This window comes from Atractosteus spatula, chromosome 21, assembly GCF_055471065.1.
Source record: "Atractosteus spatula isolate fAtrSpa1 chromosome 21, fAtrSpa1.hap1, whole genome shotgun sequence".
Lineage (NCBI taxonomy): Eukaryota > Metazoa > Chordata > Actinopteri > Semionotiformes > Lepisosteidae > Atractosteus > Atractosteus spatula.
In genome coordinates this window covers 14,442,811-14,456,234 of record NC_142726.1, presented here as the reverse complement: position 1 = coordinate 14,456,234, position 13,424 = coordinate 14,442,811, and the positions used below count along the sequence as shown (strand labels likewise).

The following is a 13,424-nucleotide window of genomic DNA, read 5'->3' as shown; positions in this document are numbered from 1 at the left end:
CCAGCACCGTTTAAATGGTTTCTGCAGTGTTGCATCAGATTCGTATAAGAACACCCTATTCAGCTAGCTTAAGAAAGTTAAGCCATTAAAAAGATAATTCCTACTGACATAACCATTACATTACTGTAGTTTGTATTCATAATAACTATAAAGTAATTTAAGTTACATGTACACCTGAAAAAACATTTGCTTTAGAAATGAAAAGGAATAAAGGAAGGCATTAGAGATAATCTAATTGCAATGGACCCAAGAAGTCCCACAAGGATGAATCATGATAGCGATTTAGAACATTTAGATAAAAACTTATCCCTAAGCATTAAGATTTTTGCACTCTTGGGTCTTCACAGATGACTGCTTGCCTAGGATTGATGGAAACGATCAAATAGAAAATGGATTTTTATTTTTATCCCCATAGTTGCCACTATCATCAGGCTGCTTTGCAAACTGGTATTCGCTACAACCATATATTTGACATGCTGTTAAATTATAAATATAAACAGCAAATAGCTTTTTGTGGATATTGGTGTTTGACCCATGAGCGATCATGGTCAATCAATTTTGTAAACTGATTTAAATATTAAAACATCTGTTTAAGGAAGAGTGAAGCACAATTCTAGTTGCTGCATTTTTACTATGTTTAGCAACTGGGTGCTACAGTAATGTGACACTGGAGCATCAAGTTTGGGTTTAACTGGGCATCTATGTGGAGTTTGCAAGCTGTCCCTGTACTTATGTGGGTTGTTGCCAGGACCTCTGGTTTTCTCACACCCACAAATGAGTTGATGGGCAACCTCTATCCAAGGCCTGCAATGATGGACTGACTCATCCAGGGATTAGGAAAAGATTAGTTGTGTACTCAAACTAGTCCCACCTTGTTTCTCAGAATGGTCCTGGCTTGCTGTATCCTCACCAGGATAGGCTGCTTGGTGACGATGGATAGTGTGGGGCAGGATTACCTCTCAAGACCTCACTCCTGACGGCCATATTGGATTGGTGCCTTGGGACATGAGCCACAGACTATTGATCTCCTTTGGTACATCAGATTGTTAGAATGTGTTTTATGATCTCAAGAGTCCTCCCCTGGATACCCGAGACGATTGTATGATGTGTTCAAGCGCCCCGTATGAACCACACAGAAGTCAATGATGTACCGACAGTACCGTGAATCTCTTGAACAGCAAACAGATTGGCAGCTGAGGAATTTCAATAACTTCTTCACAGGGCAGTGTTGTTCACCTAGCGTGCCCTCATGCACAACTGATCTGACACATACACACCCTGCCGGGGAGAGAGAGAGCGCTCCAAGAGGTGACGTGCACCCGGGGGAGTCACTTCCTCTCTCAGACAATAGTGTTTCATTCTGAGTGTGGTTTGGGTAGCAGGATGTGTAGTCTCTGCCTCACCTTAGCAAAGCTGTCTGCCAGTGGCTGTGCTTTCTTGCAAACAGATTCGTGCAACAATGGCTACCAACAGCAGTGCAGAAATCCCATATTCCCTGCAAGGTAAGGGCTCTTTTCTTCCAACGCATCGTGTCAATATACGCTGAGAAACAGAGGCAGTGCTAATTGCCATCTAGGTACTCCAGCTTTCGGAGTCGCCCACTGCAAGCGAAACGAGGTATCAGTGGGTGATGCTTCCCTGCAAGAAGGTAAAGCAAAAGTTGCACTTCTTTCAGAAAGAACGCTCCGTTCGCATGAAGCGTGTAATCACATCGATGTAGTCGTGTACAGTTCATTGCCTGGAACCAGTTCTCTTCAGAGTTTTTAAACACCTGTGTGTGATTAAGGGTGGCAATATTCGCTCCAGCTAGGAGGTAAGTACTCTTTATTAAAAAGGCAGACAGGAGCTCAAAATCGTACACTGTTCTGTGAAGTTAAAACTTAACGCGGCCTTCCTTCAGAACTGTAGTTAATTTACAGGTTCCCCCCCCCCGAGGTTATGAAACCGTTTAAACAGTATGCACTGTCATCATGTGGCACTCTTGTGTTTTAGCTTACTCTGCATGTTTGGGTCAGCATGGTAGCAAGAGCGAAGCTGAGTTTGCACAGAAGATTATTGCCACTGCGTGTTGAGACGTTCGGTGTGTGACAGGAGTTCTATCTCCCAGACCGCTTTTTAGTGTTCAATCTCAGGGAAGTGGTGCCTGAGAGCATGGCTTAAAATACCTTTTCTGTGATCATTCACAGTAAAATCATAAAAGAACGGTAACACTTGGTAAGCCATGGGGAAAACTACAAACCCCATGCGCAAATCTACACATTTATTGACAGAACATGAAAATGTAATCACGTATTTTAAAGTGGTGAGGACAGAGAATCTTTACTGTGTGGTTTCAAGGCAGGCGGACCTGGACAGAGACTGAGACATTCCCAATGGGAAGAAGTTCCTCACATCACAGGGTCTGGCCCTGTGTGGGAGGATCTCTATCTCTCCATCCCCGCTGTGAATTTAACTTGGCCCTATGTCTTTTCTCTTCAAAAGACAGCATTGTTAAAGCCCTGAAGCCCCAGAAGATCAAGTTCATGTGGAGAGTTCAGCAGAACCACTCGAGGGCAAAGGCTGACGAGAGGATTCTGGTAAGAGACTCCACATTGGGGGCCGCCTCCTGCGTTTGTCAAGCCGCACCATCCAAAACCAGTGTCGTGGTCCCCAGACAGCAGCTGTCTAAGTTAATTATTAAAGATGAACAGCACTGGGCTGTGTTCCAGTGACTGAAATCTGCTGGGGCCTGCTGACACATACAACACCTACGTCAGAATATCTTCTTCATTTGCCCCTCCAGTGTTCCTGGAGCCAGAAAGGAACGGAACACACTGAAGTCAGCAGGCTTCTTCGGGGAAAAAGGTTTAAATGTTGAACACTCCAGGTGTTAAGGCCTCACTCTTGAGTGAGCCGACTGAACATTTCCTGCTTATTCTTTTGTAAGCTGTTCACTGGAACTGGTAAAGAATGGGGGCCGTTCCAGTATGCTCTTGCTAAAAATGTGAGAACATTGTACCTTTTGTCATTTTGCTGAGCCAGCTCTCCAAGATCCAGGTCACATGTCTGGCACTGCCGGTTTGTAAGCCGGAGCGTGCCGGGGGCCACAGGGAGGAGGAGGAGGAGGCCTGTGCTGTTCCTGGAAGCCAGCTGTTCTCAGCACACCCACACTGCCGAAAACAAAAGCAGTTAGAGTGCAGGCTCAGTCCATGCTGCCGCTGCACACATCAAACACCCTGTCACACGAGGCCCTGCCTGCCGTCTGAGCTGGAGAGAGATGGGGGGTGCTGGCGAGGCGGAGGGTGAATCAGGGGAGCAGGGGGGAGGGGGTAGAGAGCTGTTTTGGGGACACCTCTCTCCAATTGCTTTGGTAGCTTCACTTCTGTTTTGGTTATGATACGCTTTTAAGAGAGAGAAGGGAAGGGGGAAAAAACGCCAAGAAAGCGCTCCACAGAAGGGCTGTCTGAGCGGCAGCAGCCCCCCCAGGTACAGCGAGTGACTCACGCCTTTTGGGGCTCGGAGACGCTGGGTGTGACTCACTCGGGCTGGCTGTGACAACGAGCGGGGCCCTTTGCTTTCAACGGCGCTGGTGCACAGCGAGAGTCGGGACTGTCATGGCTCCAACCACAATGGCTGCCAGTCAAGTAACCTGAAAGAGAAACTCGTCTTCCTCTCCAAAAAGCTGTTGCGTTTTCGCTTCTCTTCAGAGCCCGTCGCTGAATGCACTCTGTGGCTCCGTTGGCAAGTTAACTGACTCCCTCAACCCCGTTCTCAAGGCTGACTGGAATCTGCTTTTCTGCATTTAGCTCTTCGTTTCACGTTCAGTTCTGGTTTAAGTCTTGCTTTACTGTGATCTAGGGTAGGAAGCAGTAAAAATGATTATTTGTGTGCTTCCTTTTTAAGCAGATTGCCTAGTGCAGGTGAATTTAAAGATGGAAAGATTTCTTCAAGGAAATAGTGCACATTAGCATTTGTGTTGGGTTTATGACCCACCACCCATTTAAATTAAAACGGAGCGGTAAACAGGTACAGAACACTGTTGACCTATTTCCCCATCACCCTAGAGTGCAAGAACTGCAGCAGCTTGTACATTCTCCCCACAGTCCCCGTGTCTTGTGACCTGGATCAGCTCTCTGACATTATTGTACAACGCGGAGTACCACAAAGTTACTGTTCCTCGTCCGCGCACAGTATAGCCCTTCACCTCAGGGTTTCCCATCCTGGTTTTCAGGCATGGCCCACAGTGATCTACGGCCTGGAATCCCCCATTCATCCATTTTCTAAACCTCTTTATCCAGCACGGGGACGCCAGACAGTCTGAGTCGATCCTGGCAAGCAGCGAGCGCAAGGCAGGATACACCCCAGACAGGACGCCAGTCCATCGCAGGGCGCACACACTAACATCAGGGCCCATTTTCCCAGAAGTCAACCAACCCCGCTAGTCTGTCTTTGGACTGTAGGGGGAAACCCATGAGAACACATGGAGAGCACACTAACTCCACGCAGACAACATCCTAGGAACGGAACCCAGGGCCCCAGCACTGCAGGGTAAACACTGCTCCACCATGCCACCTGATGAGAAACCAGAGGCATAAAAAATACAATCTAGAATGAGGAGGGGCTAGAGGTGCCTTAGAACCATACAGTACAAGCGATCCTCACTCCTGGTCCTGGGCCAGCGTAGCTCTGCAGCTTTTAAAGATAAACTGCATTCCTCAACTGCTGAAGATTCAGAAAGAATGGCAATAGCATCTCAAAAGGTTTTTTTTCTGGATTGAGAAACCGCTGGAGATAATTAACATTCACATCTCCATAAATGATATAACGTATAACTAAAACTAATGTTTGCTGCTTAGGAGGGGGACACTGACATAGTGTGGCAGTTAAGACTGTTGCCTCACAGTTCTCTTGAGTCCTGGGTTCGATGGCAGATGGTGGTGCCTTCTGTGTTCCCAGTGTGTGCTCCAGTTTCTTCCCCACTCGGATGCTGTCCTGGGTAGAATAATCAGCGGGTCTAAATTATCCCCTCGTGTGCTCGGTGACAGACTGTCATCCCACGCAGGAGGTAATCCTACTTTCACGCCCCATTCTTTCAGGAGAAACTAACTCCAGGATACTTCAATCCTCACCTGGACGTGGCCGATCCATATTGGACGGATACATGCTTGCACTTCAAACGCACCACAACCCTGAAAGATATTCATCGTAAGAAACACACATACACTCTCACACTCTCACACACTCACACCAGGCTGGGCCTGGGACACCTCTGAGGAAAACCAGGCTGCAGCTGCTGGATCAGTGTCCGTTATTCTCCATCCACAGCATTTCTCTTTCATTTGAGTAATTAAAGGGAAGGACTGGAAGTCCTGCCGTCCGGGAGCTTTTATAGGTATGAGGCTTGGATCAATTTAATTAACTGTGATCAATTAAGCAGCTGGTTTGTTGAATGAAGCAATTAGGAGATCATTTGGAAGGAAAATCCAAATCCAAATACCCTTAATCCCTCAAGGGCCAGAGTACTCTTCCTTGAACATTTTACTTTCTCAATGGATAAACAGTTTGTTGTGGCTTCCAATTATAATGAAGATGTGATTATAAAATGTAGTGCAGGAGTTCAACACCAGGGCTGGAGACTCCTGAACTACACAACCACAAACTTTCTGAACTGCTCTATCCAGTGCAGGGATAAAGCCTAACCAGCTAGCACTCCTGAACCAACTGGACAAATCTCTTGCTTAATTAGACTAACCTGAGACTCTTCCCAGATTACTTTTGGACTGCACATGCTTAATACTGACATGACTATCCCCAGAGGCACTTCTACTCCTCTCTGCCTATGATATGGATTATAAGATGATTCCTTTAAAACCTGATTTTCCCAGGCCATCAGGTGGAATTCTGTAGGGATAATCAGAGTTTCTCTTTTCTATTTCCAAGTTTTAAACTGCTTGTGTTAAAAAAAAACTGTTTTAGCCAAGGCCTAGAAGAAAACAAAACCCAACAATCGTCAAGTAACAAAATAAGTACATTCCTGTATGATTTATTCTGATTAATGCACCACAAACCCATCGCCGGGGGGGGGGGCAACCATCAGGCCTGGGAGCCCCAGAGGTTTCTTTCCTCCCTCTGGGGGGTTTTCGTTTTCCTCTCCTCCGTTTCCACATGCTCACCTGTTCCTGGACAGCATTATGGACTGCTGTAGAAGTCTGGAAAGTTGTCTGTGACAAATAAAAGATGGACTGATTAGCCATTCAAACTGAAGTTTGAAAATATAGTATTTGCTGTTCAACAAAACAATGCCCGATTGATCGAGATCTTCAAGGACAGCCCAAATTTGAAAACATGAATACTATCATGGGGTGGCAGAGTGGCACAGTGGTTAGCTTTGCTGCCTCGCAACACTGGGGCCCTGGGTTCAATTCCTGGGGCTCTATCTGTATGGAGTTTGTATGTTCTCCTCATGTTTGCGTGGGTTTCCTCTGAGTGCTTAATTGGCTTCTGGGAAAACGGGCCCTGCTGTGAGTTTGAGAGTGTCTGTCTGTCTGCCCTGCGATGGACTGGTGTCCATGCACAATGCACAATGGTGTGGTCATTACCACTGCAACTTCACGGCTCTTGTGTCCCGGGTTCGATACCGACCTGGTGAACCTTCTGTGTGGAACTGGAATGTTGCGTTTATTCTCCGGGTGCTCCTGGCCCCTCCCATGATCTAAATCATGTAGGCCTGGCTTCTGAATTGTGTTTAAATTGTGTAGTCCCGCCTTGTGCCCAATACCTCCAGGATAGACTCCTTATTGCCACTACCCTTACCAGGATTACCAGTGTTTTCCCAGATAAGGGACAGGTGGGTAATTTGCATCAATAATTATAGCCTGGATTGTGACATGAAGAGACAGTAGATAGCCTTTCTATGCAACTAATATACAGAGCAATCCACCATACCACCGTTTTCTTACAGCGCTGCCTTGGAAGCTATGTATGTGTTTGCAGTTCAAGTAATTATTATTAAGGAACAAGTAATAGGTTTATTCCATGCTGAAAAAAAGAAGAAAGAAAACACAACGTTTCGGCCGTGGAGCCTTCTTCACCTGAATAAACCTTTACTTGTTCCTTTGCAACCTACGCATGCTGACGCAGCTACCCACCTGAACAAATTATTATTAATCTCGGTACCGTCAATCAATGAGACCAGCAGGCGGGCTAGATTTTCCGGCTGCACTGATCCATTTAAACCACCAGGTGGAGCTCTGTAAACAGGCAGGAGCTGCAGTCGCAACGAGTTGCAGCGGGCTGTGACAGAGATTAGCTTTTATTTTGCTTTGTAAATTTGAAAAACACTCTAGGTGTTTTTCGGGCCTTGTCTGTTGTGGTCAGCATTGAGAAAAAAAAACGAGGCCTCGTTTTCCACCCCCAAGGTCATTTTTGTTTTGACAACTTAAAAAGCGTTTTTGCTTACAATTGCTTTGTTTGAAAACAAAACAACTTGGTGCTGCAACGCTTGTTTTTTTTTGGTCTTGCTTACAGGTGATGACACTATGGAGAGCATACGTCTTCCACAACAGGCTGCCTGCCAAGGTAAATAAATCGGCGCAAATGGGGCGAAAACTGTTTTCTCCCGTTATTTCAATCTATCCAATTGTTTTCTCCGCGTCATATTTCAAATTAGCCTATAAATAACGTTACCTGTGTGTGCGGCTGAATAAGAAGGTGGTTATAGTTCACAGCAGTGGCGAGTCTGCCCGTCTGCGGTGCGACCAGACAACACAGATGGAGACAGAGAAATCACTTTACTTGTGACCTGCACCTCTAACCTCAGCAACCGACAACTGATGGAGTAGTTGTACAACCGATAGGGGGCAGTGTTCAGGTTTAGAACTCCCCTGCTGAAATTCCTGAACGGCGCTGAGCTTTAGGAAGCTCTAGTTCCAGTCCCAGTGGCTGGCATTGCTGCCCAGTATCTCTGGTGCCCTGGGTCAGTTCTGGACCTGGGATTCTATCTGTGTGGAGTCTGGATGTTTTCCTCGCGGTCACATGGCTCTCCTCTGGGTGCTCAGGTTTCCTCCCACAGCTCACAAACGTACTAGTAGGCTAAAGGGCTTCTGGGCAAACTGGCCCTGGTGTTTTGTGTCAGTGTGTGCCTAAAATGATGTGATGGGCTAGTGTCTTGTCCTGGGTTTATTCTGCCTTGCGCCTGTTACTTGCTGGGATGGGCTCCGGCTCCCCTGCAGCCCTGAACTGGAAGGAGCGGTTAGGAGATGAATGCATAGTCCCAATCCCGAGATTTAATGTGTTCAAAGATTTCCCTCTTTTTTTTCCCCAATAATATTTGCCGAAGAAATTCCTGATTGAGCAGATTTTAACAGTAATACATCTTTATGTAAGAGCTCTTTTTCAAGAAACTCAGTAAAACTGGAATTAAATCGAATATATGAGGGGTGTAGAGTGTGGCTGATAATGTTTGCAGAATCCCTGCTGCACTACTGGAGCAGGGGACAAAGATTAGGCACGGCACTCTGGTCTAGTTCAGCTTTTTGGCTCTTATCCTGCACCTGATAAAGTCTTACACATTTCAGCTTTGTTCATTTATTTTGGCCCAATTTGCAGAGACGGAACTGTGTACTCAAAATATGAGAACCACTTGGGTTTTATCAGCACAGTCTGGACAATGGGATGAAATCTGAAGTGGATCTGTGTGTGTGTACCAGGAGTCTTGCTCATTTCCTTAGGGCTGTCTGGCGCTGTTGCTATGGGCAGACACCAGTGTTTGTTGCGACAGGGGCACAGCATGTGCATTGTGGGTGCAGCACACTTCCTTTCTGGGTTTTAACAGCTGTCTGTAATAATAAGCCCTTGACAGGAATCAGCCCTCTGCACAGCCCACCTCTCTGATGTTATCAAGGCACCTCAGCTGCCAGGAGCTAACTTTGCTGTCTTAATGAAGCAAAGTGTGAGAGTTTGTCTTTTTTCATGTTGATGTCAGCCCAGTGACTTCACTCAAAACCAACAGAGAAACGCGAATCAGACAACACAGATGGAGACAGAGAAGTGCATTGTAAATTTGTGGCAGTTTTATTTTGCACAAAGGGTTGTGGGAGTGTGGAACAAACTTCCCAGCCATGATCTCCAGCCTGGTTTTTTCCAAGAAACGGCTGGAGAAGATCCTCCATTCAATTAGCTACTAGACTCTCCACAAGCTTGACGGGTCCTCTTGTCTGTAACTATAACTGTGTTTGTAGGGGTTTTGTGAAAGGGCGTTTTTGCACAGTTCTTGCACAGATCACTGTGGTTCACTTAGCACTGCAACTGCAAGCTGCTTGCTCTGCAGCGTGGATCACAGAAGCCGGCCCTGCCTTCTCAGTCATGGCCAGGGCTTTCACTGGGCAAACAAAGCACAACAGGACCATGCAAATGAGCCACAGAGTCCCCATCCTCAAGGATTTGCATGGCTAGCAGAATGTGCCATAAATCATGTACGGTAAGAAGGACATTCAGGAATTTCGCTAAATCAGTAAACTTAGGAATTCACCTTTTCTGCAGTCTAGGAAATAAATAGAAAGAATAAACTGGAACTGTGGTGTAAATCCAGTTTTGCACATTGAGCTGTTTCATTTCTATCGCTTTCATTAAAAAAGGCAGAGACTAATCAGCAGTCGGCACAATAGCAGGTTATCTTTCAACTATAGCAAACAATCTCGCTGCACAATGCAAACAGCTCAAGGTCTTTGTCAAGGTTGAACGTAGCAAGTCATTAACTTTCAAAAGTGGGCATTGATGAGAATGGTTGCTCTCATTTCATTGCATTAGATCCCAAAACGCTTCGTATATAGGACGGAACTTGCCGCCACTCTCCCACCAGTGATGTACAACAACCAGTATGCTCCACCAGTCCCACCAGTCCCACTACACAGCAGATCAGGAGCAGAATGTTAAGCAAGTCAGTTTTATATACTCATTTAAAGGACGGCAGCTCCTACCATAATGGGGCAGGAGCTTGAAAATTGTGGTCTAGAAGGAAAGTGCGCCACCTACTGGTCCACCAACATCACTTAACAACAGCAGCCTGGTATACCTTAGAGCTCTGCTCTCTCCCAGTAAGTTAAGAAAAGATCATTTTATTGGCCATATACAATTTCTTGCATTAGGAATTTGTCTTTTTGGCAGACCCCAGCTTGCTCTCCATGAGACACACAGACACAGACAGGAAGAGAAGCTTGGGGTCAGAGCGCAGGGTCAGCCATTTTTACAGTGCCCCTGGAGCAGCTGGGGTTAAGGGCCTTGCTCAGGAACCCAACGGAGTAGGATTCCTCTGCCGGCCGCGGGATTTGAACCGGCAACCTTCCAGCCACAGGCCCAGATCCTTAGCTACAGTGCCACAGCTCCGCCCAAAAGGAATGTGTCGCCCGAACAGGGACTTGAACCCTGGACCCTCAGATTAAAAGTCTGATGCTCTACCGACTGAGCTATCCGGGCTCTGTACTGGCCTGGCCCTGCCCTGCTGCTGTGTTAATAGCTCTGTTAGGCAGCAGCACTGCTCCAGTCTCCACATCTTGTGTTCAGATGCTGCCCAGACACAATACTGAACAGACCCCTGTCACTGATGTAGAAATGAGCATCTAGAAAGCAGCTGAAATCAGGAATGAAGTGTTTTGAAATTCAGAGTTAAAAATTAGCATAGGCTTTTTTTTTTCCCCAAAAAATGTCATCATAGGAAATGTGTGTCAGAGATGTGGTCTCACAATGCTCGCCCACCGCTGGAGACTAAATGTGGATTTATATTATTCTTTAAAGTCCTGATATAGAACAATAGCAAACCTCAGGTTTCATTCATAACTCATAACGCATTGTGTCTTTACTGAAAATTCCTTGCCTGGCCCGGTCAGCACCAACAGCCCAGGAGCTCTAAGCCCAGGTTCACACGCAGGGGGTCTGTTTCAGGGACTCCTCTCGCCTGACCCGTCCTGCAGACCTCTTCTGAGCAGGAAAGGCTCCGCTCTGCCCTCCTGTCCTGAGCGCGCACACACACACACGCTCTCTCTCGTGCGTGCTCTCTCTCTCCCCTTCCTCTTTCCCTCACTCATTAACCTGCGTGACTCACAATGCCAGAGCACTGCCTGCGCTGCCTGTGTAACAAGCTCTGCCCGTGTCCTCGTTCTGGCCGCAGGTGGAGAGCTCTTTCAGCTACTTGGAGATATACGCCATCACCATTGGAAACTTCAACCAGGTAAGCTGCTCATTCACTCGCCTGCTTGTTTTACTTGGCACCTTGGGGGCGCTTAACATTGAATAAACCATCATTGGTGTGCAGTACTTTAGGTGGCTCACTGGTTCAATAAATCGTCTACTGATAAAGCCAGCGCACAGGGGTCCCACTGCTGAGACCTGTTTAGCCCCTGACGTTAAGGTGTCTGTCACATGTGGATGTAGCAAAAGCTTTTGCTGACACTCAGCTGGAGATCCTGAAAATAGCGATGGGGCCGGGACAGTGATAAGAGTGATAGAGGAGCTGGGTGACAGGTCAGAGTCTGAGCAGAGTGGGTTCAGCCCAGCCTGAATATGTCCACTTAAAGGATTACCACAATATGAGATCTTTGATACCTGATTTGGAGAATATAGGAATCCATTTCACTGTGAATGAGTGCCTTGTGCCCAGTTTTGTTTCTTGCTATTTATGTTGCATGTTTCCACAACTCCAGTTTGCTCTTGTACAGATGCTTGGTTGGTTTCGTTGCCCTCTGGCAAGACATTCTATTACTTTATTGCAAGTCGACCTTTCGGCGACCTTACTATATTTGTTACTGTTATTTAATGTAGGTGGAACATTTTGGTCCAAAATGTTTCCTTCTTGCTGTGCATCTCTAGAAAGGTGTGTTTGTGAGATTTAGCACAGTGGGTGGCTTAAGTGTTTCTCTGAGATTCTGGTATTTTTGACCCATTTTGAAGAAAAGTTTTTTTTTTTTAAAGTCAATTGGCTGTGGTCTGTCTTGAGTTCCACGAAACTGCACCATTGGAAGGATATTGAGCTGTGATAAACAGTGCTTGTAGAAGCTTGTGCTGTGGTCATGTTGCTTGGAAGTTCCTGTCTGCTGGTTTTATATTGTGAGAAAGATTACAACTTGCTTGCAATGAGCAAAATTAGATACCTCTTTAATTTCACTTCACATTTGAGAGAAAGCTGATGTAATTACAAAGTATCCTTGAAATGCAATCATACTGTACATTTTTGTATTGGTCAAAGACCTTTGAAATACAATGGCAATGCTGTTCACATGTAGCCATTTAAAAACGGAAGAATGTTAATTAAAATTAATTTGTATTACCTATTGTTATGCAGAAGCCTTCTTGAGGACGGGAGAATGTACAGCTCATCAAAATTAAAGACTGTACTTTACAGTATATTCATTCTCAGAAATATGACAGACATACTGCGAATGTTCATTAAAACCTAAAAAAGATGTACACAGGACGTAGATTACTTGGGGAAAACGCATTCATTTTTAGGTCAAATTAAACATTTTATAAAGAATTAGTACTTGCAAATTCACATCACAATATAGGCTCAGGGAAGATGTTATGATCTAAATGTCTGATAGATGCATTTTTTTAAAATATCCCATCCTAATTGAAAAGTAATATGCTAGGTACTGAGTATGGTAGAAATATGTTCAGGTGGGTAGCTGCGTCAGCATGCGTAGGCTGCAAAGGAACAAGTAATAGGTTTATTCCATGCTGAAAAAAAGAAGAAAGAGAACACAACGTTTCGGCCGTGGAGCCTTCTTCTCCACACCTGAAGAAGGCTCCACGGCCGAAACGTTGTGTTCTCTTTCTTCTTTTTTTCAGCATGGAATAAACCTATTACTTGTTCCATGGTAGAAATATTCCTTGTTGACACTGAACCTTCATGTTGTGTTTCTCCAAATTAAGACTAACTTGACTTTTGCTTCTAAACTTTGGATTTCTGAAATGTTTAATCAGAATCTGCTGCAGAGAAAAACAGAAATGATTTTAATTAAATAGTATTTATTGTAATGATTAGAATCACTAGATTTATTTTACTAAATTAATTCCGAAAAAATGCTTGATGACCTGTGTCCTGTACACTACAGGGCCTAGACGGCACGGTGAAGTAGACTCACTCCATCTTTAGTCTTTTAAAGCAAATAAATCACTACATTTGTAACATAACCAGCACGAAAAAGTAAAAATCTCCCTTGGTCTCTGAAGCAGTTATTATCAGTTTTTGCACTAGAGGTAAAGGAAGTCCATAGCAGAGACTTGACCTTTTTACGGAACAACATTTGCCCCAGAGAGGGCATTTAAAATTCATCGCCAAGAACAAGAAACCAATATTTGTAATCATGAGCCAAAAATCGTTCTTCTTCCCTGCAGATGATGATACACGTGTTTGACCTCTGTCCTGCTTCACCGATACTGGCAGGTTGAGA

At 45.3% G+C, this 13,424-nt stretch overlaps 1 protein-coding gene and 1 non-coding gene across 2 annotated transcripts in view; one reads left to right on the top strand and one right to left on the bottom strand.

The window, feature by feature from the left end:
• The first annotated feature begins 1,459 nt into the window (after window positions 1–1,459).
• carmil2 (capping protein regulator and myosin 1 linker 2) overlaps window positions 1,460–13,424 on the top strand; it is a 51,196-nt gene continuing 39,231 nt past the window's right edge. Inside the window, exons 1-4 of the mRNA XM_088938702.1 lie at window positions 1,460–1,502; window positions 2,482–2,576; window positions 7,507–7,557; window positions 11,144–11,203. Coding sequence (XP_088794828.1) covers window positions 1,460–1,502; window positions 2,482–2,576; window positions 7,507–7,557; window positions 11,144–11,203 — 249 coding nt within the window. The remainder of the gene's footprint in view (window positions 1,503–2,481; window positions 2,577–7,506; window positions 7,558–11,143; window positions 11,204–13,424) is intronic.
• trnak-uuu (transfer RNA lysine (anticodon UUU)) lies at window positions 10,380–10,452 on the bottom strand. Its single transcript has one exon. It is a non-coding gene; the product is annotated as a tRNA-Lys (tRNA).